Source organism: Cydia strobilella, chromosome 25 (assembly GCF_947568885.1).
Source record: "Cydia strobilella chromosome 25, ilCydStro3.1, whole genome shotgun sequence".
In the NCBI taxonomy this organism is placed as follows: domain Eukaryota; kingdom Metazoa; phylum Arthropoda; class Insecta; order Lepidoptera; family Tortricidae; genus Cydia; species Cydia strobilella.
Genome location: NC_086065.1, coordinates 1371413 through 1396668, shown reverse-complemented (window position 1 = coordinate 1396668; position 25256 = coordinate 1371413). Strand labels below are relative to the sequence as shown.

General features: G+C 40.9%; 4 protein-coding genes and 1 long non-coding RNA gene across 8 annotated transcripts in view; 4 read left to right on the top strand and 1 right to left on the bottom strand.

Annotated features, from left to right (window-relative positions):
- The window catches only part of LOC134752702 (acyl-CoA-binding domain-containing protein 5), a 28184-nt gene extending 27521 nt beyond the window's left edge, over positions 1–663 (bottom strand). For all 4 annotated transcript variants that reach the window (XM_063688383.1, XM_063688385.1, XM_063688384.1 and 1 more), the window contains exon 1: positions 346–663. In XM_063688383.1, coding sequence (XP_063544453.1) covers positions 346–406 — 61 coding nt within the window. In that variant the 5' untranslated portion in view covers positions 407–663. The remainder of the gene's footprint in view (positions 1–345) is intronic.
- A 1103-nt stretch (positions 664–1766) lies between these two features.
- On the top strand, positions 1767–25253 carry LOC134752705 (uncharacterized). Its single transcript, XR_010128761.1, has 2 exons — positions 1767–2032; positions 23865–25253. It is a non-coding gene; the product is annotated as an uncharacterized LOC134752705 (long non-coding RNA).
- LOC134752594 (nascent polypeptide-associated complex subunit alpha) lies at positions 2848–12561 on the top strand. Its single transcript, XM_063688263.1, has 6 exons — positions 2848–2994; positions 3822–3977; positions 5505–5626; positions 10812–11030; positions 11549–11710; positions 12407–12561. Exons 2-6 carry the CDS (start codon positions 3860–3862, stop codon positions 12419–12421), a joined length of 636 nt encoding a protein of 211 aa, XP_063544333.1. The 5' UTR covers positions 2848–2994; positions 3822–3859; the 3' UTR covers positions 12422–12561.
- Positions 13454–19626, top strand: LOC134752762 (uncharacterized). The gene is made up of 2 exons (XM_063688456.1): positions 13454–13570; positions 14067–19626. The coding sequence occupies exon 2, from the start codon at positions 14450–14452 to the stop codon at positions 19511–19513; it is 5064 nt and encodes a 1687-aa protein (XP_063544526.1). The 5' UTR covers positions 13454–13570; positions 14067–14449; the 3' UTR covers positions 19514–19626.
- LOC134752700 (uncharacterized) lies at positions 21050–25253 on the top strand. The gene is made up of 2 exons (XM_063688381.1): positions 21050–21235; positions 21659–25253. The coding sequence occupies exons 1-2, from the start codon at positions 21158–21160 to the stop codon at positions 23834–23836; spliced, it is 2256 nt and encodes a 751-aa protein (XP_063544451.1). The 5' UTR covers positions 21050–21157; the 3' UTR covers positions 23837–25253.
- Positions 25254–25256: the final 3 nt, after the last annotated feature.

Sequence of the window (25256 nt, the reverse complement as noted above, 5' to 3'; positions counted from 1 at the left end):
AAATGCCCCAATTTTTGCATGCCGTTATTCGGCTGAATTGTCGTGACCTATAAAAGCTATGTAACATCTGTTAACTACCATAATTCACGCAAATAAATGATATCTTATCTAACAGTTAATATGGTTGTAAACAAATATACATACATAAACCATAAAAACATTATTTTTCCATGTCCTTATTTAGTTTTATAATAACGATAGAAACCCTTGCATATGACATGCAAGTTATTAAACGATTTAATAACCAATATGACATATAAACACGACAAAATGTATCCACGTCCTTTTAACTGTTTTTTACGTTTGTTTTCACAAAACAGGTTTTAACGAAAATTTTCCACTCACCACTTTTCGGCAGGCTCCTTATTACATTGACGGCAGCATTAAACTTCTCATCGAGCGACATTATTAGCACAAAACAAGACACAAACTATAAAATTACACGCACTTTGGACCTCAAATCACTGGGTACTAAATTATCGAACGAATCACAAACCACCGATCATGTTTTCAATAAGATCGCAGACAATTATTATTCACAACAACACGCCGCGCTATCGTGCTGGTGATTGTGTAATAAAGTTGGACAATGAAAACAATAGGCGAAAATGAACGCGAGTAAAAGTGATCGTACGTCTCTCCTTCTTAGAGAGGAAGGTTCGATTGACAGTATCAGTATGCAGTGTTGCCAACTCGGAATTTGAAAAAATGCCAGACTTATGTCTAAATTATGCCAGAAATATGCTAAATAATTTTGAAATGTAAAAAAGATGCTAAAATATTATAGGTAACTAAAAACCGGCCATTATGACATGACATTGACTATACCATAGATAACACAAAAAGATTAGTGAGTGTAGACGAGACAATTTTTCGCACAATCTGATTGACAATTTAATTGCTAACGAGTATGAAAAAAAGGTCGCGGTGCGGTGCGGTAGTCTGTTATGGCTTATTATAATTCCTCGTATGTATAAAATTTCCTTTGACGGTTGTGCCATGGATTGTCTATCACTGCCAAGTCGGTTTCAAACTTGGCTTAGGGACATAATCACTTGATTCACTAAATTATGCTAAAAAAGATGCCAGATGCTAAATGGAAATTTTCGATGCCAGAGAGTGTGAAATTATGCCATATCTGGCACCAATTATGCCAAGTTGGCAACACTGTCAGTATGATAATTGACGTGAATGACGTGACTGACAGTTGCTGACAGTGACAGGAAAAACTTCCAAATTATAGTCCTCGTATAGTCCAAGAGATCCAAAGACTCAGTCCAATCCAAGCCAAGTCCAAGCCCAAAACTTAACCTCTTTTGTCTCACTCTTGTCAAGCGGTAGACAGTTTTGTTAGAAAGAGAAAATATACGTGACTACCAGCACCACCAATATACGTACCACAATGACAAAATACGTTCCTTTCCGATCAGGGACCGGACAACCCTTTCCGCGATAAAACCCTTTCAATGGGCAACACTTAAACTCGGCTAACACATTGAAAGACTTTCCCTTTTGAACTGCAAGCCCATTCATACCCTTACCTTTGACTAACCCTTACCGAAAAGCTAACCAAAAATAAGGCTAGCTCTTAATAAGGGTTACCCTTATCTTTAAGCGCTTTTTATAAAGGTTTCCCTTTGCGTGAAAGAGACAGGATTAGTATATATCTACGGTAGTGTATGAAAAGGAAAGAAAATACGTGCCTAGTCAAAGAACGCCGCCGTCGCCGCCTACGATCGCTCGGATTCGAAGTAATGTGTGCTTTATGAACAAGGTAGACGACTTAAATTAGCACGCTTATATGCTAAAAGGGAAGCCCTTTATAAGGCTAACCCTTATAAGCAATATGCAAGGTGTTGGTGAGCGGATGATAAGGGTTTTGTAAGGGTATTTGGGCTACCGATTACTCAAATGTGGTAGCCTTATATAAGGGTTTTTAAAACCAAAACAAAGGGTTTCGTCTGGCAAAGGGTATGGTGAGTTAAGCCTTATGCAATACCCTTATAAAACCCCGATAAGGGATAGCGGGCCGGTCCCTGTTTCCGATTGACTAATAAAAAGTTATTTTTTTCTGAATAAAGATATAAACAAAAAACTTATTAATTTACTTTTTAAGATTTCGCATAATTAGTTTTTTTTGGTTGTATTTTTGGTTGTTGGTGTTAAGGTCCCTCCTCATGCGCGAATCATGGCGTGAAGCCGCGAACGTAAGTGTGGCGTCGATTTCACAGATTGTTCACGCCTTCGCGCCTAGTTCCCCGTTTTTTGTCGGTTTATTAGCCCGCGTCAAAGGAGGCGCGAAGCGCGAACTGGCAAGACTCCACATTAGACACTATTTTGACTCATGTCTGGCAAGATAAATAATAATTATATTATATAAAGCGGCTATAATTTACGGTTTTACAACAAAACAAAATGGAAAACTAGCTAAATCACGTATGATGCCATAGATAACTAGCAGTTAAACTCGATCAGCTGATGCTTTCACGCCATCTTGGCGCGAACCAAACTGCGAAATCGCCGTGAAGTTTGCGAGTGTGGAGTCATACGTCAACGTCGCGACATGTTCTCTCCGCGAAGTCGCGCCGCGATTCACGCACATAGTCTGGTGGGTTTATACGAAAGTATACTGCTTAATTGTGAAGTGAACGCTATATGCTTGTAACGGAATTTTAGTGATGCCATTAGAAATAACTTTATACTATTATCAATTCTTATTGAAATATCTCAATCTGAAAAAGAAATCTGTTCAATTATTTTTATACCAATGAACATTGTTACAATTTTCAGAAGAGATTTTTCGTTGTGTTTTTTTTATTTAGCTTTATTTTTTCATAGTGTTGCAACCTTTAATTCAGATAAGAAGGAGACAACGAGCTTCTTCTCTTCTTCTGTTTTATACGCTATCTCGTTCTGTCACACCCTCTTGGGCCTCTTGTCATTTGTCACGACGGGTAGATATCGCCTGTGAAACGAAAATTTCTTTGTAGAAAGGTAAATAATCCAAAAATTATGAAGAAATCCTTCATGGAAGATGTGAATTGATAATGTTGAGTGTATGAAAGTGTTATAAAGTCTCGAGAAACTGTGTTATTTTAGTGATAAGTGATTTCGGTGCACCAACCAGGGCTTTTACAAAGGCGGCATTAGGACCCCAACAAAATCGATACTTTTCATTGTTTGTTATAAATATACTGCGCAATCACAGTATTTTAAAAATATTCGATAGTCAAACTGCGATTTTCTATCTTGCTCTCGACCAAAAATTCGATGAAATTACAGAAGTTAATCGCATGGAATTTCCGCTAATTTTGCATTAAAATAGATGATTTTTTATGTATTTACTAATATATCACGTAATTTTATATCATTGCTTAGTACCCATTGAAACGCCTTTATTTTGTTAAACATTTAAAACTTTCCAGTCTTAAGTATAATTATGGATTAATATCATATATCTCATATCAAGTATCAAAGGTTAAAAATAACACGGACGTGTTCCCTTTGACCCTAATTTAAGTTGAAAACTTTATTTGTCATCTCTTTTTTTTAACATTTACAAACAGGCTATTTGAAATACTCAACATAACCTAACCTTTGAATTTTTGCATTCTTTTCCAACCAAGCTAGAATCATTACATTAATTACAAAACCTGAGCACCAAGGTTTGAACTCACAGCTTTCCCTGTTTTGTGTATTAATCTTACAATAAAAGATTATTTGAAATTTTAAGTTAATTTTTGGCCTACATTAGGAAATTCACATCTGCATTTTTTTAAATATTGAACTATCACCATAACCAAACTGCCTTTTTTTTTCAGGAATCACCTAGGCAAAGATAACCGCCACACAGAACACAATGCCGGAACTCACCGAGTTGGACAAGGCCACCGCCTCCATGACTGAAAAGAGGAAGGAGGAGACCGCTTCATCAGACTCTGACTCGGATGACACTATCCCAGAGCTGGAAGATGCTGGTAAGAAACTGATGATGTGCGGTGCGGTAGAGTCCAAGCTAAATTTCCATGTAAATTTTACAAAAATTGTTTTTCAGGTCATCAGATCCATATTTTGATAGTTAATCAGTAAAACTTACATTTTACGTTAGTACTTACATAAAAACACTAATGGTCATGATGAGTTGATGACATTGCCACACTTTGTCATTGCATTGGACAAGTGGAGTACACAGAGGCCTATGAAAATCAGAGGGGGACAGGAGGCTAAAATGATGATGTTGTTGCAAATGGCATGCAGAGTTAGCTTGGTCAGGGCCTGCTGTACCTGGCCAAGAAAAATTGGGATATTGATTGAATGATGTGATCCCTGGGTCGTTTTCAAACAAAAGGTACCACATTTTCGACTGCCATAAGGATGCTCTGACAGGTTATTCGTAACTATAAAGTTCTTCTTCTTCATTTCCTGTTACCCCCTGCTAGGGTGTAAGGCTCGAGTCTTGTTTTTCCATTGACTACGGTCTTGGGCAGCTTGGGTAACCTCCTCCCACCCCATCCCCAATACACCCAGCTCTTGCTCCACAGAATGACGCCAAGTGGATTTAGGGCGACCATGTTTCCGCTTGCCGTGCATCTTCCAGGTCAGATTTTCTGAGGATATGTCCAATCCAATGCCATTTCCGCTTCTGTATCTCCTTGTGTACGGGTGTATGTCCGGTTATTCTCCATAAGTGAGCGTTTGTGATCCAGTTAGGCCAAAAGATGCGAAGGATTTGCCTTAAGCATTTGTTCACAAACACTTGGAGCTTCGTCATTAGATCTTTGCGAACTATAAAGTTACAATCAAATTTCGTCCTTATGGTAAGCGATAGTGATACCTTTTGATTGAAAACGTCACATTTAGCCCAGTATTTTACAGCATGTGAATGCTGAAGGCAGAAGAAACATTTCTCACAATGATTTTGAACATCAAACGGCCGATACAGATGGTCTGCAATTTGTTAACGACCTGCTAGCCAACTGCAACGTCAGTGTGCAGTTCGCAGGGTTGCTGTTCGCTGCCCCAATATTACAGGGTTCTATGTTACATTTTCAAGATAATTCAAATTCGACAATGCCACTATGATAATGTTCAAATTTCAGTTCGATAAAAGTGAAACATAGAACCCTGTAATATTGGGCCAGCGAGTTCGCTAGCAGGTTCAATTTTGCTTAATTTCTAATACCTTTATTAACCTTTTCGACGCCATGTCAAACACAAAAGCTGTCAACCAGACGCCATGTCAAACACAAAAGCTGTCACAACGTCACCAAAGTGTCAAAACTTAAATTGAACTTTATGCATATGCACGTAGGTCTATGTTGCTCTGTGGTCTATGACCGATTAATCCGTCTTTGGCGTTGGACCTGCGGTGCCGATATATCAGTTTTTGGCGTCCAAAAGGTTAACACTTCGCTACGAATTTAAGTGTCATAGTGTCACAGTTACGTGGTAATTTTGAAGTAAAACCCAGGCAAAATTACAAAAAAGTAAAATTCAATTTTCAGGAGCGCCCGGCACCGGTGGAATCTCAAACCCGATCGCTGGCATCGACATTATCTCAAAGGCCAAGCAGTCCCGAGGAGAGAAGAAGGCCCGCAAGATCATGAGCAAACTTGGTCTTAAGCCAGTAAGTTGTGCAGCATATATTTTAATAGTGACCCGCTTCGGCTTCGCACGGGTAGTTCAACAAATTTGCACATAACCTTTACAAATTATACATTCAATTCAAAAAAAATTCAAAATTCTTTATTGCGTAAGACACACTTATTTCATAATATAAGGTGATGGAGCCACCCGGTAAGCAAAATGCCTGTGTTGGGTGGCGCCGCTCTTCCTTCAGGTTACATAACTATATTATAAGTGGTAGCAACTGTGGGGGATCTACACTGCAAATACAGTCTACGGGTGAGGCGGCATCCATGGTGCTTGAAGTAAAGTCGATCCGGGACCAAATGAGCATGCTATCCGAGCAATTAACGGATGTCCTGTCCACTGTAGCGGAATACCAAGCCGCACTTACGGATTGCTCCAACAAGCTCGGAATAGTTAACAAGAGGTTGGAGCAATTAGAACTTTCATCGGCAAACCACTGTACGTGTGCGAAAACGGAGGGATCGGGGCCGGCTGGTGGCGTCGCTTCAGGAAAACGGAGGCGCAGGAGCCGCAACGCACGAAAGTCAACTCTAACCGCGAGCAAAGAACCTGAAGAAACCGCAGGTGTAGAGTCACCCGATGGAGCACATAATTCAGAATCTTCTGCCGTAGCATCCAGGAAAAATAGTCTGGCTGAGACGCATACTATTTGCACAGATGGAGAGGCGGACACTCGTTCCACAGCTGGAAAGTCAGCTCTAGCCGTGAGGAAAGAACATGAGGAAGCCGCAGGTGTAGAGTCGCCCGATGGAGCAGATGGAGAGGCGGACAGTCGTTCCACAGCTGGTGAAACTCCTCCGGCAGGTAATGGCAAAGAGGCAAAAACGTCTAAAAAACGTATATCATGTGTGCGGGGCACAGCAGGGCCAGATGTTACGTCGCTTAAAGCGGTGGAGGTCCGCAAATTTATACACCTGTGGAACATGGTGTCAGGCGCAGATGAAATACGGACGTACCTAGAGGCTATGTTCCCGGAAAAAATGTGCACGGTGCAGGAGCTCAAGCCCAAAGGACCGTACAAATCATATAAAATTGGTGTCCCACTAGAACTTTATAACAAATGCCTATCTGCGGAAGTTTGGCCTGAGAACGCTCGAGTAAAAGCGTGGTTTTTTCGATCATACAACAACAACGCCAAGGATTCAGGTATCTCCAGACGCCAAGCGGAAGGTGGAGTCTATGATAGAAGTCGTATATCAGAATGTCAGGGGTCTCAACACCAAACTTAGCTTCTTCAAACAAAGTCTCCTATCACTAGACGCTGATATTGTAGCAGTGACCGAGACGTTCCTCACTGATGCGGTTGACGACGCTGAGCTAACGTGCGGCGGATGGAGCGTGCTGCGCCGGGACCGCGCCACAGGCGCGCGCGGCGGTGGTGTGCTCCTCGCGGCACGGCCTGATTTGGAACTGCATCGCTGTCCACATCTGGAGACCCCAAGTGGTGAAGACTTATGGGTGACGTTTGTTGTTGAACAAGTGGTGTGTTATATGTGCGTTATCTACATTCCTCCCAGTGCAATAGACGGTACTTATTTCACCTGGTTTCACAAGGTGGAGTCTGTGATTGACACGCTAAAGGGTGCAGTGTTTATCATCGGTGACCTAAATTTGAATCCAGTTTATTCGTCCCAAAATGTTCTAAGTTATTATTGTTATTTTTTAACTGTTTGTGGTTTGAAAGAAACGAATGAGGTGAGGAATGCTCATGGAGGTAAACTAGATGTTGTGCTGATGTCAGAGCGCATTCCTACTTGCGTGGTACTGGAGATGCCGGATGGTGGACTGGTTCCAAGGTCAGACGCATACCATCCTCCTCTGGAGATATCGGTTAAAACGAATGGTTTCATGTGTCGAGCTCCAACCGAACGCCTGGAACCTGGCAATGTGGACGGGCAGCAGGACTGGAACTTTCCTAAGGGAAACTATGAGCTTCTGTATAAATTAATCTCGGGGATTTGCTGGCAGGAAGTTTTCAGTTCTGTGAATGTTGACAATGCTGTTGATATTTTGTATAAAAAATTGTATGGGGTCTTTGATCTCTGTATACCGAAACGGATTCGACCGAGGAAACCAAGTAGGCGTTATCCCATTTGGTACACTTCAGAACTGATAAGTGACCTTAAACGAAAAGGAGAACTTCACAGAAAGTGGAAAGCCACTAAAAATAGAGACATTTACTACGAGTTTTCGAAATTGAGATCCAAAGTTAAGGAACGTATAGCGTCTGCTTATGATGATTACCTCGATCGAATCCAGAGTAGGGTAAGACACAATCCCCGTGCTTTTTGGCAACATCTTGACAGCTTGAAAACAAAGGGTGGTTTTGTCTCTAGTATAGAGTCTGGTGGGCAAAAATTTACTGGAAGCAAGGTAGCTAGTGCGTTTGCCGATTACTTTTCAGCGGTATTCTTGCCTGATATTCCGCGGCTGGAACCGAGCGGGCAGGGGATTGGAGATCAAAATCGTGATTCTAACCTCATTCACATTAAGTCCGTATCAGTGGAAGAGGTTGAAGCAGGAATTAAACGAATGAAGGCTAACTGTTCGGTCGGGCCCGATAACGTGCCGGCGTATATCTTGAAAGGGTGTGCAGAGAGCCTGAAGATTCCGTTGCATTTTATTTTCAACTTGGCCCTCAGTACTGGGTGTTACCCGCATCATTGGAAGGTATCTAGGGTAAGACCGATCCCAAAGGGGAGTGATGTTACTGCGGTGGAAAATTACAGGCCAATAGCTATTCTTCCTACGCTGGCCAAATTGTTTGAGTCTATACTCCATCGAACTCTATCAGTACAGACTAGACCTCTTTTGTGTGATGCTCAACACGGTTTCAGACCGAATCGATCGGTAAACACAAATCTCCTGATTTTGGTCGATAGCATTTCGGAACACCTTGATAGAGGTATCCAGGTTGATGTACTGTATCTCGATTTTAGGAAGGCTTTCGATCGCGTGGATAACGATGTTTTGCTGCAAAAATTAAGCTGCATTGGCTTTTCTACTGGATTGCTGAAATTCTTTGCAAGTTATCTACGTGATCGACTGCAATTTGTCCGGCACGGTTGCTTTGTCTCGGCTCCTTATCATACTCGATCGGGCGTTAGTCAAGGCTCCATACTAGGACCATTCCTGTTTGGAATAATGATTAATGACCTCCAGTCTGTTCTAAAGTCATGTCAATGCCTCCTTTACGCTGACGATTTGAAGTTAGTTTACGGGGTGGAGCAAGAAACCGACTGTGAATCATTGCAGGCGGACATCAACTTGGTCTTTCGGTGGAGTATGGAGAACAAACTTCTTTTCAACCCAGCCAAGTGCAGTGTCTGTACCTTCAGCCGTTCGCGCGCTCCAGTACTTGCGCAGTACTTTTTGGGATCAGAGCCTATAAATCGTGTGTTTTCTGTTAAGGATCTAGGCGTGGTCTTCGATACTCGTCTCACATTCCACGAGCACATAGTGTCACTTGCGACCGACTGCTATCGAAGACTGGGCTTTGTAATCCGTAACTTGCGTAACTTTAACGATCCACTGGCTATTAAGCTAGTTTATAACGCCTTGGTGAGAAGCAAGTTAGAGGCTTCGTCGATCGCATGGTTACCGTATGAATCAACTTACGCGTTACTGCTGGAGAAAGTGCAAAAAGCTTTCCTAAGGTTTTTGTACAAGAAGATTTATGGGTACTACCCGTTCCTGTATCCAACCAAGTATCTCTTGGGAACCCTTGGATACAATTCATTAGAAGTCAGACGGACCTTTAGTTTGCTATCTACTGCGTGTCGAACACTGCGCGGAGAGTCAGATTGTCCGGAACTTGTGAGCCGCCTCGTGCGACTGTTTGTTCCAGATGTCTCCAGAATAAATCTCAGGCCGCGGAGACGCGTTCTTTTAGCTGTGCCGGCTGCGCGAACTGTGTCGCGAAGAAACTCGCCACTGCCGCGCGCTCTCTCTCTACTTAATGCGCTCTTGGCGTCAGCACCGGAATGCGATTTGATTGCATGGCGATGGGTGGCTGTGAGAAACGAATGCTTGAGGTTCTGTGAGGTGATGGACGCTAGGCCCTCGAGTGTAACGTAATGTTTGTTATCCGTGTGTGAAATGTAATGTAATACTTAATGTAATGATTCTATGTTGTTATGTGTTAGTTTCATGACGTATTGGTTTACTGTAAAGTCGTGTAAACGTTTAAAAAAAAAAAAAAAAAAAAAAAAGTATATTACGTACTTATGCTAAACTAATTAACTCTAATTAACTTTTATTTACTTACTAGCTAAAAATTCTAGTTTATACTATTTACAACTAAGGTAACATATAAACCTTCCTCTTGAATCGGTCTATCTATTAAAAAAAAAAACCGCATTAAAATCCGTTGCGTAGTTTTGAAGATCTTAGCATACATAGGGACAGACATACAGACAGCGGAAACCGCCTGCTTTATACTATGTAGTGATTAGCCTTTGCCCATTTTCTACCCCATTTTCACTCATTAAGGGGTTGAATTATAAAAAAAAAACTTTCTAAAGTTCATCAAATGTTGTTAACTAATTATTTGACAACATTTGTGTCGTTTTCAAGCAAAAAAAGCAGATTTTCTCGTCCTTATGGTAAGCTACTATGTGGTACCTTTCGATTGAAAACGTCACATTTGATGAACTTTAGACTGTGTATTCAGTCAGTATCAGTTAGTTTATTTTATTGTAGACTTGGCTCGCATGAATACCAGGGGTGTCACATAAGCGTTGCGCTGACTCTTTAAGTAGGTACAATATAACTTTTGGTCACATCAGGCTTCTTACCATCAAGATGCATGGTATGAGCGCCAACATGACGTCCACCTTTTACAAGATGCTGGCAAGTTTCTGAGAGAGATTTGCCAATAAGTAGTGAGATTTGGATCGACCCGTCCCTCTCAATAGTCCCAAGTTCTCATAAGTATTAGTAAAAATACGTGTATCTGAGCTTGAAGAGCTGCTTTCATAAAATGTGCCATTTTCAACTAAAAGGGTACTTATTGTCGCTTGTCAATAAGGCGCTATTTCCATATAGCTTCAACTAGAAACCAACCTTATCAACAAGCGACAATGTGGTACCTTTTGGTTGAAAACGTCACAAATACTTCTTTCTCTGCTTATGTATGACCAATTACATAATTTCCACAGGTATCAGGAGTAAACAGGGTCACCATCCGCAAATCCAAGAACATCCTGTTCGTGATCAACTCCCCGGACGTGTACAAGAACCCCCACTCGGACACCTACATTGTCTTCGGAGAGGCCAAGATCGAGGACCTGAGCCAGCAGGCGACCATGGCTGCCGCTGAAAGATTCAAGGCACCAGAGAGTGCTGCTGCTGGCACGGACAGCGCTAGCGCTGGCACGGTGAGTGTCAATTATCATGCAGGGCCGCCTAAAGTCCATCCTTTGTTCTCCAAACGATATAAGCAGGTTTCATTCCGGACTCGTTTAGTTTACTACTTTCATTCACAACGAGCGCAGAACCATGAATAAAATTAAAATCCTGTTTGCATTGCTGCCGCTGATAGCTGACTTAGTCTGCTTGGCGTTAGTGAGTAGCTTATTTTTATCCAATCTGCATTTTATCGATTCTCCATACAGACTTCCACCCCTCTTTTCACCCCCTTAAAAGATGACTTCTGGGATAAAAACTACCCCATGTCCTTCCCCGCGACCCAAACTATCTCTATACCAAATTTTAACTAAATCGGGAGGTAACAGACAGACACTTTCGCATTTATAATATTAGTATGGATGGAGTGAACACTACGCACACTTTCGCATTTATAATATTAGTATGGATGGAGTGAACACTACGCTTAGTTATTTCGCTATGCCAACACCAATGATTTATATTTGTAATATTCTTTCTTACATTGCAGACAGTAGCACCGATCGCCGAGGAAGAGGACGAGGAAGGCATCGACGAGTCCGGAGTGGATGAGAAGGACGTAGAGATAGTGATGTCTCAGGCCAACGTCAGTCGGGCCAGAGCGGTGCGGGCGCTGCGGAACAACCAGTCCGACATCGTCAACGCCATCATGGTGAGTTCAATGTGGTCAGAATATCTCGAAAAGCCGTATTGGTGCGGTCAAAATATTTCACGCTTAAAACTTAAAGCTGCGTCCTTAACGTACGTACGGTGACCACCTTGCGCACTATCTCTTTCTCGCTCTTACTTATAGGTGCATCGCACAATGAACTTGGTGCGGTGCGGTAATGTGTTAGGCGCTTAAGGTGGGCCGCCGTATGCTGAGAGCGAGAAAGAGATATTTTGACGGTACCAAGGTCGCGGTCCAGTCGTTGTACAGACTTTCAAAAAAGTAAATTAAAAAACTAAATTGGGTCCAAGGGCCTGACACTCTTTGATAAAGAAAGATAGTCTTATTGCGATTCCTATAAGAGGAAAGAGAAAATAGTGTCATGCTTTGTCCTTATCACCGACCGGGTGGCATCATAGGTAGGAGGCGATGGCGAAATACCGAAATTTATAAGAGTGAAAGAGAAAAAATCCTATGCTGCAAAATTTTATATGAATATTCTTTCTCTTACCCCCGGTCGTTCGGTGGCGCGTCTATAACTACTTCTATATACTATGTCTATGGTACTATACCATAGTTTCGTGGTCTGCGAGATAATCGAACTTTTCTTTATTTTTAAAACACTACCGTGTTTATGTAGATTGTTCAAATTTTCACATTTTATGCATGATATTAACATGTTTTTTTTTTCTGTTTCAGGAGCTGACGATGTAGAGTCACAATATAATTAACTTCTAGTTGTAAGTCCGCTCGGCGACTATCCTGCCCGCATTGTTATGAAATCCAAAACGACGGTATTGATACACGGGATTGTATATAGGCTATTTACTGAAATAAACTAACATTACATCTAATTTGCTGTTTATTTATTAGTTTTATTACATTACTAGCTTTTGCCCGCAAATGATGATGATGATTGATAAAAACGATTATCTGAGGATCAGCCTCATATTATTTTCATACTAAGTTTCATCTTCTTCAAGCGTGAAGAGGTAACAGACAAAATTTCTCACTACATTAACGGGTCTCTCTTGATTGTTCAAAAATTGATAATGAGCGTTATTAAATATTTATCATTCAAAATCATCATTTGAAAGTCAATTTTACTAGGCAACAGAAGGAAACACACATTTTCATCAGATTACTTTGCCTCACATGTGGATAAAATGCAACTTTCTTATCCGTTTTTGAAATACAAAGAGAGCCACTCCGAGCTGGTGTGGTGAAAATTAATAAAATTTATTTATGCCTTATTCCTTGATTTATAAAATATAAAACAAATAACTATTTCACATCACCAATTCAGAGAAGGGTTTTTTCTTTCTTGCATAGGAGGGATCAAAGTGTCACTTTTCTTCTCTGTTAGGAGGGATCAGTGACACTTTTCTGTTTTAGGACACTATATTTATATTTTTTTAGCTTTAATTTCCTCATAGGTGATGTGAAAAGCAGTATGTGTCACATGACTCACATGGTAGCAAAATAATTTCCATCTTGGGCGTAACACTTAAATACCTCACTACGCTCAGGATTCTATTTTAAAATTCTTCGCTTCGTTTAGGATTCAATATGCACCGTGTTTCAACAAGACAACTTCCTATTCACTGCGTTTTGTAATATATCTCAAACAGTATTTACTTTTCTGGCAACACTGAAGTAAAGCTTGTCAATGTCAAAATAAATTGTCAAAGCTCTGTCTTATAATTTTGTGCTCGTTAGCCGATTTTTAGAAATAAACAAATTTATTTACTACGGGTTTTTTTTAAAGAGATGGTTGCAAGAAACATACGTACATATTGCACGAACGTTGCGCCACTGTATTACATGACGGCAAATTAGGATTAACTTGCTGCAAGTTTTGGGGTATGGTATACATATATGCATTAATATACAATAATATACATACAATAATAGGTAATATTGCAACTTTTGAGTAGTTGAAAATGCAAATTGCAAAATAGAGATGTGCAATAAAAACAATGAAAACGTTATTGTTAATAGTTTCACATTTAATTATTTACTCCGTTTTTTTTTTAATTTCCTATTCAAAGTCTGTTTTAGTGCTAACAAATATTCCATTAGTTTATTTATAAAAGAATAAGTAGTGATCTTTTTTCATTCAAATATCCATGAACTATTATAACTTTTTAATATTTTGTGTTCTACATTGTATAAATGAGAACTCCCTATGACAGACACACAATAATTCCGGTCTCTGTTTATAACTATGTATGGTACTAGTTTTCGTTGCTATAAACAGAATATGGAATGTAAGAATTATATTTAATACACAAATTATTTGTTTTACATTTTAAACATTATTTTATGCTTGGTGTGTCTAATAATGTTGTCTTTTCAGGTAATTAAAACCATGCCAAATCCAAGCCATGGGTAGCATCAAGTTTGGATTCATGAACTTTGCTGCGCAAGATTACTATACAATCCATTTTAATTATAAAGAACTTCTTATGGAGGGTTTTTTCTGAAATTAATTTGGAAACCAACCAGCACAACGCATTTTCAACGTCGGTAAAACAGCATTGATAAACAACAAAATGAATTAAAACATGAAAACAAGCAGAAAACACTAGCACACTTGATGTTAAGGTGGAGTTTTCTGAACAAGATTACTCTGCAGTTCATTCACTTATAACTTCTTTGCCTCATACACGAAGGCATTAGCTCACCTGATATTAAAAAAGAGTTCTGGAGAAGAGTTCTTTAAATTCCTTTTTAACCACCATGAGTTCTCTTCTCTATAATGCCATTGACAGACTCGGTATTACAGTAGAGTTTGCAGATCAAGATTGGTCCAGAGTCCCTTCAACTCCTAAATTTGTTTTGTGCAAACAGGACAATATTTCAGCCTTCTTGTTAAAGGAAAGCAACCAGTTGATTTCAAAAGCATTTTCAATAACAGAGCAAAGTATTGCAGTCAATGAGAGAACTAATCATATTGAGACTGAAAACTGTAGCTCCGCAGTAGAGAGTCCCTCTGGACCGAAAACTGTTTCTGAGTCAATTGAATCATCAAGGGCATCACAAAAAGCGTCAGTAGCACAGAGTACAGTCCCTACTGCTCCCAAAACTCCCCTCTGCAAGCAGAAAAATGCCTCTGGGATTTCAAGGGCTGCTTGTTCATTAAAGAATTCTAAGCAATTGATACCACGTGCACGGGCAAAGAAGAAGGTTCTAACTCCCAAACTATCTGATGCTATATGGATAAAAAGAAATATCCCCAAAAATAAACCCAGGTTATCAGCAGCTTCAAAAAAAAAGAAAGCCATGCTAATGGCTCATGGGCTTCCTGAACAGATAGCCACTGACCTATGTGTATTGACCTTGACTGATCTTATTGAGAGGACACCTTCATTAAAAGCGGTGTACCCAAATATACAAGCTGAACATCTGAAACAGGTTTTGCAGGCAGTAAATGGTCCGAAGACGCAAATCGGATTCGGCACAGATAAACCTAACCCCATCGATACTGCACCTTTGCGCGTAGGAATTCAGAACTCTGAACCCATGATTAAAGAGCAAATGACAAAGGTCCATCGCCATCTGATTTTAGCTATCGCTGAGCAGTGGAATGACGGCAGTGGGCCAGAATTTTTGGAATTTAAGCACATGGACGGTTGGATCATGGTAACTTGCGTAGATCAGCGTAGTAAGGCTTGGCTCTTAGACGAATTGCAGTATCTAGAGCCCTGGCCGGAATCGCAACTCTCGATTATGCCAGAGCGAAAATTGCCGAAAGTAAATACAGCAAAAATTATTGCGTTCATCCCCGGGTCAGAGGCAAGTTCTGTCCCAGAAGCTCTGGAACTTCTCAAAGCACAGAATAAGGGTCTCAACACTGAGCAATGGACAATAGTTAATCAGAAGTTAGAAAGTGGGAAGAGTTGGACTGTAACTTTCGTCATTGACGAGGCATCACTTAAGACACTGGAAGCTCAGGAGTGTCGGGCTGCTATAGGCTTCTCGACAATGAATTTTCAAATCATTCCAGAAGCTGACATCCATATTAAACCCGAAAATTCCTCAGCAGCTCCCCCAACGATAGGTTATATAAAACATATGCTTCAAGATGCCAAAGACAGGATTGAAGAAATGAAACAAAAGAGACTTTCCGATAGAAGATCTAGATGGGGCAGATGGGATGAGCCGCCGCCAAGCGTACTCGAACTACAGAGGATGTTAGAAGCTAAGAACAGGAATACAGCTCAACCGATCACCGAGGACTTACGCCGGAGGGAAGAGACTTCAACGTCAGCTACAGCTCAAGTCTTTAGTACCCCTACTGCGGTTGCCCTAGACAGAAAAGCAATGGGAGGCATCACAGTAATACAACAAAACTTTCCTGCTTTACCAGCTCCAGCTAATCTCGGTGGATTTTCTGCTCACGCAACTGGAAGAAATCCACATATGGTGCCTCATAGTATGGAAATTCCAGGCTTTGGTGTCCCCAATGCGGCTGCGCTGGGTCGAATTGGGACAGGAGGTGTCACAGTACCACAGCAAAATAGCTTTACTGCAGGATGCGAAATAGGAACTAATCTCGGCGCATTTTCTGCCCAGGTAACTGGAAGAAATCCAAATATGATGCCTCATAGTATGGAAATTCCAGGCTTTGGTGTTCCCAATGCGACAACCCTGTGTGGCATTGGGACAGGAGGTTTCAGAATACCACAGCAAAATTGCTTTACTGCAGGAAGCGAAATAGGAACTAATCTAAACGCATTTTCTGCCCAGGTAACTGGAAGAAATCTAAGTATGATGCCTCCTAATACGGTAATTCCAGGCTTTGGTGTCCCTAATGCAGCTGCTACCATGGGAGAAAGCGGGATAGTAACACAACAAAATATCTTTTCCGCTCCAGATAGCCAAACGCAAGAAATTGACTACTTTCTAGGCCCTGGTGGAGGCTCTCAGTTTGTTCAGAATCAAATGACGAGTCACAACTCTGTCAACTATGGTGGTGTGCCCTTAGGCCAAAAACTGAGTATAGGAGTAGGCGATGCAGCTTATCAACAGAACATAGCCCCTGCAACATACCCATACTCAAATCCACCGTACTATATGAATTGTTACCAAGATTCCCAAGCTGCGATGTCTATGCTTAACCAGAAAAGTGGTCAGCAAGGCCCAGTCGCTCAATCATCGAGGAACAATAATGGATCCGAAAGGGGCATGGACTCCAGTCCAACTAAAGAGCTTTCTGAAGAGGGATATAGATCATGGATCATAGAGGAAACCAAAAGATTTGACTCAAATTTGGAAGACCACAGCTCTCTGGCATCTACAGGAGCATTGTCACCAACACCATCGCCGCCAACACCACCACCACCACCAACACCATCACCACCACCACCGCCAATTATAAGCAATTATCGTGCCCCAATGGACCAAGATCCTGATCGCTGGTCTCCATTTGATCAGAATAGTAAGGGAACATACCAAGACATGCATTCAAGATCATACATGGAACGGCTATCTACTCAAGCTAGGGATCTAGACTCTCCTAATCATAGAAGGCGTTCGTATGATCGAGATAGTATTTCAAGATTCGATAGGCTACAGTCGCCTCAAGCTGAGAGCGATAGAGACATTAGAGACTCGGATATCGAGGATTATGAAAGTTACAAAAGAAGCCAGAGCATTAGAGAAATAAAAGAGGAACAGGTCAGTCTCTCACATGAGTTTAGATCGCCGGAGAGACGAAGTGGTTGTAAACACCAAAATATCGAGGACTCGGAAAGCTATGAAAGTAGCTGGCGTAGTACGGAGAAGAGGAGCGATCGGGACGTACATTCAAGACCAAATAGGCGACAGTCGCCTCAAGCTGAGAGCGATAGAGACTCGCATATCGAGGATTATGAAAGTTACAAAGGAACCCAGAGCATTAGAAAAATAAAAGAGGAACAGGTCAGTCCCTCACATGAGTTTAGGTCGCCGGAGAGACGAAGTGGTTGTAAACACCAAAATATCGAGGACTCGGAAAGCTGTGAAAGTACCTGGCGTAGTACGGAGAAGAGGAGCAATCGGGACGTACCTTCAAGACCAAATAGGCGACAGTCGCCTCAAGATGAGAGCGATAGAGACTCGCATATCGAGGATTATGAAAGTTACAAAAGAAGCCAGAGCATTAGAAAAATAAAAGAGGAACAGGTCAGTCCCTCACATGAGTTTAGGTCGCCGGAGAGACGAACTGGTTGTAAGCACATAAATATCGAGGACTCGGAAAGCTATGAAGGTAGCTGGCGTAGTACGGAGAAGAGGAGCGATCGGAATGTACCTTCAAGACCAAATAGGCGACAGTCGCCTCAAGCTAAGAGCGATAGAGACTCGCATATCGAGGATTATGAAAGTTGCAAAGGAACCCAGAGCATTAGAGAAATAAAAGAGGAACAGGTCAGTCCCTCACATGAGTTTAGGTCGCCGGAGAGACGAAGTGGTTGTAAACACCAAAATATCGAGGACTCGGAAAGCTGTGAAAGTACCTGGCGTAGTACGGAGAAGAGGAGCAATCGGGACGTACCTTCAAGACCAAATAGGCGACAGTCGCCTCAAGATGAGAGCGATAGAGACTCGCATATCGAGGATTATGAAAGTTATAAAAGAAGCCAGAGCATTAGAGAAATAAAAGAGGAACAGGTCAGTCCCTCACATGAGTTTAGGTCGCCGGAGAGACGAAGTGGTTGTAAACACCAAAATATCGAGGACTCGGAAAGCTGTGAAAGTATCTGGCCTAGTACGGAGAAGAGGAGCGATCGGGACGTACCTTCAAGACCAAATAGGGGATCGCCGCAATCAAGGAGTGATTATGAAGATAGAGAGATTATGGAGGCTATATGGAGCCTACTGGAAAGGAGTGATCAGAGCAGAGCCTTAAGCCCAGACAGAAGATCACCGCAACCAAAGATAGATTCTAGAACCCGGAATATCGAGGGCTCTGAAACCAATGAAAGGAGCCGGAGTAGTAGAGAGGAAACAGATGATTTGAATAGATCCTTAAAATCCGAAAGAAGATCACCACAACCAATGAAAGTTTATACACCCCGGAATATCGAGGGCTCTGAAACCAATGAAAGGAGCCGGAGTAGTAGAGAGGAAAAAGATGATTTAGACGGATCCTTAAGACCAGATAGAAAATCCCCGCAACCAAGTAGAGATCAAGATTATACACCCCGTAATATCGAGGGCTCTGAAACCAATCCATTGAACCAGACTAATAGGGAGGAATTAGATGTTTTGGACAAATCCCTGAGACCAGATAGAAAATCACCACAACCAAGGAGAGATTATACACCCCGTAATATCGAGGGCTCTGAAACCAATCAAATGAGCCAGATTAATAGGGAGGAAAGAGATGTTTTGGACAAATCCCTGAGACCAGATAGAAAATCACCACAACCAAGGAGAGGTTTTAGACCCCAGAAGGAAGAGGATGTTCGGGACGGATTCCCAAGACTACATAGAAGATCGCCTCAACCTAGTAGAAATATCAGACCCCGGATTATCGAAAGCTATGAAACGACTCGAATTAGAAGGGAAAGGTTAATCGATCGGAACAGACCAAGGTTAAATAGACCATCTCCAGTGAGAAGCGGTTTTAGACGCGAGAATATTCAGGACTCTCACGCTAGGTTCCAGGATAGGAGGCGAGAAGGACCAGGAACTTGGAATAGGGGAGATCAGAGGCCGAGAGAGAGGGATGGACATGTTCGAGACAGGTCTCCAGTCCCGTCAAGATCAACAGCAAATCCGCGTGAAATCCGGAGGCCCGACATGAGGCCGCGGCGGTAGTCACACATCATCGGCGGCGTGCTCATGTAAGTTAATAAGCTTATACACTTGTTAGTTTCCTTTCTTTTACATTTTTAAGCAAACTACGTACCATTAATAAAATATTTAGCAATTACCTTTGTTTCAGTATTAACCTAAAAAATTGTACCTTTTGGTGTGGAGTTTGGAGAGCACGGAGCATCTCAGTCGTGCACATTCTACCTCTAAGGATAGATCTCCGAGAGAGCCTTCCAGTATTCATCTTTTTTTTAGTCAGAGGAAGTCGAGGTCTGTTAAAAGCCGTCCGACTGAAACTGACTGAATCTAAGTCTGACACGCATTTGCACTAGACTATCTCATCTGTTGCCTTGGAAGGTGAGAACAGGATGCTGAAAGTATAGTGCTTGTCCGCCGAACGACAGACTTTCTAGCGGGAGCGATAGCGCCCTCAGATGCCTATACTCACCGCAATACCAACTGGCGACTGAGGTCATAATGCTATCTCCTTTACCCTTGTTGAAACCAACCAAGAGTGAAGCATTATGACCTCAGTCGCCAGTTGGTATTGCGGCTACTATAGTCTAATCAATCAATTTTATTACAACCATAACCGTTAGATTAGAAAGAGAGGCAAACAGCGATTACAGAAGCCTTTTATAGTTTGTCTCATTTCAAACATAGACAGAGAGAATCATACTATCTTTGTCTTACATTAGTACTAGCACTTGACTAGCACCCAAAAGAAAACTCATAATTTTTTTTGTTCTTATTTACTTGACAAATTTGGTTTGACCAACTATATTATAAAAATATGCGAAGCTAAGATTAAAATAAATATAAAACATGTATAAAACTTTAATTTTATAATTTTATTTGTCACAAATTCTCCTCTCCCGCCTTTCTCTCTCTACTTAGGTACATGTACCGCGGGCTTATTATAGCCTCTAAGCCATGTGGTTCTCTCGGTCAGTCCAATATGTTTAGCCCGCTACACACTACGCGGCGCGAAGCCGCGAACGCGAGTGTGGAGTCGATTTCGCTGATTGGCGAACTAGACTCCACACTCGCGTTCGCGCATGAGTGTGGAGGGCTTTTTTGGATAAACCTCAGCATCAAATATACGCAGCTAAGCAATTAAACGTATAATAGTGACTATATAGCTGATTAAAATGGAATTTTCATTTCATAGCTCAAAATCATGACAAATAACGTGATCTTGAATATGGAGCGTGTAGCATTCGCCTATTTGGCGTTTTATGTCGTATTCCACGCAGGCTTGGCAGGCGGAGGCATTTTCAAGTGGAAAGTAGTGGTTATAATTATTCTCTTTAGCTTCAGCCCTACAAACTGCAGTACGTGAAAAGCCAGTCTTAAGTGCCCTCCACACTCGTGCGCGAATCGCGGCTTCGCGCACGAGGGTGGAGGGCGCTTTATAAATTCTGATTTATTCTACTACACATTTTACTGATGATTAACATTGTTCATCCGCATCGTTTTGTTCTATATCTCAAACAGTTTTTTTCAATTTTGCAACTGTCAATGTCATGAATACAATGAGCGAAGTTTGTTTTGCGAGAACGATAATCATTATTTATAATCATAAATTGGCTGAATCAGTGAAATGCTTGAAATTTGAAACTAAAATATTAGCTACACTACGGGAACATGGCTCGGGTACCTCAAACGTATAGCCTCTGCAGGCCGGGGTTAATGAATCACCACAAAGGCGTTGATAATTTTGAGGTATGTTAAGTCTTTATTTTTCCAAATATTTATAACTACCTACACTCTTTGATCATTATACCTATGCCCAAATAAGTTCGTGTTTCATGTTCAATTTGTGCCTTGTATGATTGCATAGCTTTTGATGTGATTTAGTGTATAACAATAGTGTTTGGAAAAGATTGTTGAAAAGCATTTAAACGCGACATGAAATATCAGGCAGACGTATAAAAGTGTAAACTTATAATGGGTTACATATATGAAAGTATATATTGGGTCTTTGATTTTACAGTTGTATTGAAAATACAAGCTGAATGTTTGTACTTCTCCTATATACATAACATTTCCATTTATTTCAATACTTTTTGGGAATCTGTGTATGAACCATGTTTTACATTTTGTTTACTTGTCTTATTTGTTTATAAAAATAAGTATTTTTCCCAGGTCACTTCATGTACACCAAGCAATCGGTCTCAAACAATAATGGGACAAGTGCAAGGAACGAATAATATAATCAACACCAATGACAAACGGTTGCATGAAAATACTGCCCAAGTATTCTCTACTCCATTGCGAAGTTCTACAATTTCTTGTCCCAGACAGGGAAATGTTTTGGGAACCACACCAACTTCTTCAACCGTGAAAAATGGATCTAATGGTACTGAGGCATGGAGACGTAATAAAACTGGAGTAGAGAATCCAGAGCAAGATTGGTCTACAGTACATACAACTCCCACAATTTCTTGTCCCAGACAGGGAAATGTTTCGGGAACTTCAGTACCAAGTTCTTCAAGGGCAACCAATCCCATCACACCAGCAGAAGGTTTTGGGGAAAAAAATCTCGAAGAATTTCTTCAGGCTGTTTTTGAAGCTAACCTAACAAAAAAGTCGAAAAAAAAACTTCGGAAGCTTATAACTCATGGGGTTCCCGAAGAGGAAGCCAGTGAACTCTGCTTAATGTCCTGGACAGATATACTCAAAAAATATCCCTTAATATTTGAATTAGCCCCCGCTAGCGAAACTAAAAACACACAAGATTCCCTTAGCGAGAAAGATGGTCAGGGTTCGGCAATCACTACAAATACTACAATCAGGGGACAAGAATCACTTAAATCCCAGAATATAGGTCCTATACGCGTTGGTATTCAAAACAAGGAACCCATGAACTCAGACCAAATGAAAATGGTCCACCGTCATCTACTCGTAGCTATAACTAAGCATTTCACAGGTGGCGATGGACCAGAGTTCCTAAGCTTCACACATAAGAATGGTTGGATCCAAGTTACATGCGTTGACCAGCGTAGTAAGGATTGGCTTATGAATCAGGTACAAAATTTAGAGCCTTCGCCCGGCATGCGACTTTCTGTCATGCCCGAATGGCAATTGCCTAATCCGCCCAAGGTTGTCACTAAGATCCCAGGATCAGAGGCAGGCTCGGTTCAAGAGGCCTTAAAGCTACTCAAATCACAAAACATAGGTCTCAACACTGGGCACTGGCAGTTGCTACATGAGAGAGTAGAAAAGGATAAAAGCAGGACAGTAACCTTCATAATTGATGAAAAATCACTTGCGACCCTGATTGTCCAGAAGCTTAAAGCTGCTCTTGGATTTAAGATCGTAACTTTTAGAGTCAAGACAGGTGGATCACAACTTATGCATCGATTTGCTACTCAAGACCATGATCCTGTTAGTCCTGATTGCAGTATATCTGATGAAGACCTGGGCCTGACTTATGCCAAGAATAATGTGGAAACCGATCGGGATAAGCACTCTTCCACACAAGCTAAAGGGAACGAAAGAAGTGGCATAATAGACTTAACTGTCCCAGATCAAGATGGATTTGCTGCTTTAGCAGCTGCAGAACGAGTAACATCTCAAGCTAAGAATGGTTTTGGAGCAAAGTTTACCCAGAATAAAGGAGTAATAGACTTAACAGGAAATGATAAATGTGAAGTATATGGTAACAGATCAAGAGCTAAAGGTCAGACTTCTCAACCAAAATTTGGAAGTAGACCAACTATTCAGAACTCTCTAAGACCAGGTGATGTGAGGCTCGGACAAGGCAGTAAGGAAGTAAATCAAACTCCAGTCAGGGGCTCCCAATCTTCCCAGAATGGAGCACATTTGACTGAATACCGGGATAGAACTCCAAGCCCTGAAGATACTGAAGAGGGCGGGTATAGTTCCTGGATTATCCAGGAACCGGAAAACTTTGCAGCAGGAATAGTCCCTGGACTAAGCTTTTTAAACTCAGGAGGACCACCTCAACTTACAGGCGATTATGAACCCGGGAATATTCAAGACCCAACTAGGACTCCAACCGGACTGCCTTCGGAAGGCAGACTGGGAACAATAACCGGTCAATATTCCAAGGATTTAAATGACAGATTACCTAAAAGTTATAGATTGCCTGTCAAGAGAAGAAGAAAGGATAGAAGAACTGATCGAGATAGACCTCCAAGGTTAAATAGACCATCACCTCAAAGAGGGAATAGTCAGGACTTGCAAATATATGATAGGCTTGCATACTGTCAGGATAATGACAGGAGCGATACAGTAAAGAGTTGGGAAAACTCATCTATGGGATATCCACAATGGAGAGATGATTATTATGAATATTAGGAAGAAAAACCGGACAAGTGCGAGTCAGACTCGCCCACCGAGGGTTCCGTACTTTTTTGTATTTGTATAGCGGCAACAGAAATACATCATCTGTGAAAATCTCAACTGTCTATCATGGTTCATGATATCTCATCTCATCAGCCTGGTGACAGACAGAGGAGTCTTAGTAATAGGGTCCCGTTTCTACCCTTTAGGTACGGAACCCTATAAACTAAAGTAAGGTTGTGGAGACTGGTTCAAACGTAAGCGAGCGACTGACGGGTCTGAATTTTGGCTGCGGCGGGTTTAGTAGCATTTTCTCTGATTTAGGGGACTTTTACATCTCCAAATTTAATGCAAGGTGTATTTGGGTATTATCGGAAATTGGGTAATTCCGAAAAATCATTTAACATTTGTTTCGTTGTAATATGCCAATAAAAAGGACTTATATTCGCCACTTAGTGTTTTATCCTTTCAAAATTACCTGAATACACCTTATTATAAACCCCAGAGACTATTCTTATTTAAAATAAGATATTTTGTTATGTTAATTACTTTGTAAGGATTTCATTCTGGACTATATCTGATACAGTGTATCAGATTTAGGCCACCTATACCAGGGAAAAAAGGAGACTACATATCTGACAGTTTTGAATTGACCTCTATCAAAGATATAATATATAACTCCGTATAAGCATAGATTAACTTATACTAGAATACATTATACTTATACTAGAAGCATAGATTAACTTATATAGATAGATACAGTCTAAGGAAAAAACGTGCCTCGAAAATCAAGAAAATTTGATTCTCGTTCAGAGGGCGCTACTAGTTTTGGCCTACAGTCGTATAGATGGCGTTGACGGTTTCGTTTTTTATTTAACAATTTTAACGCATATCAGTGAAAGAACAAGGGTCAAAATCATAAAAATAATTAATGCAAATAAAAAAAATCATTTATCTATATTTAAATACATTCTATCGTATTTTTATAAATCTTCATTTTTAGTTTTAAAGTGTGTCGACAGATGGCAGTGAATTTACTGGGGTTACGAAATTTACTATGACAGTACCGCTCTAGTATAAGTTACTCTATGGTTTGATATTTAACAATTTTAACATATATCAGCGGAAGAACAAGGATAGTCAAATGGCGTTCTAAGTTTTAATCCTGTGTCGAAACTGTCGAAAGATGGCAATAAATTTACTGTGATTACAAAACATATTTTTACAATACGCCTCTATACTAAATTATCTTTGCCCTTATATTATATCTCTGGGTTGGCTAGGGTGCCTGGGGTGGATTCATAACTGTCATATTGTGATCGTGGTGCCGACTATAATAAAAACAGTTTAATTAATTTTATTATTTTTATTAGTGTAATAAGGCTTGAGATACGCACGTACCCCGTTCAATAAAATGCATTAATAACTTAAACTA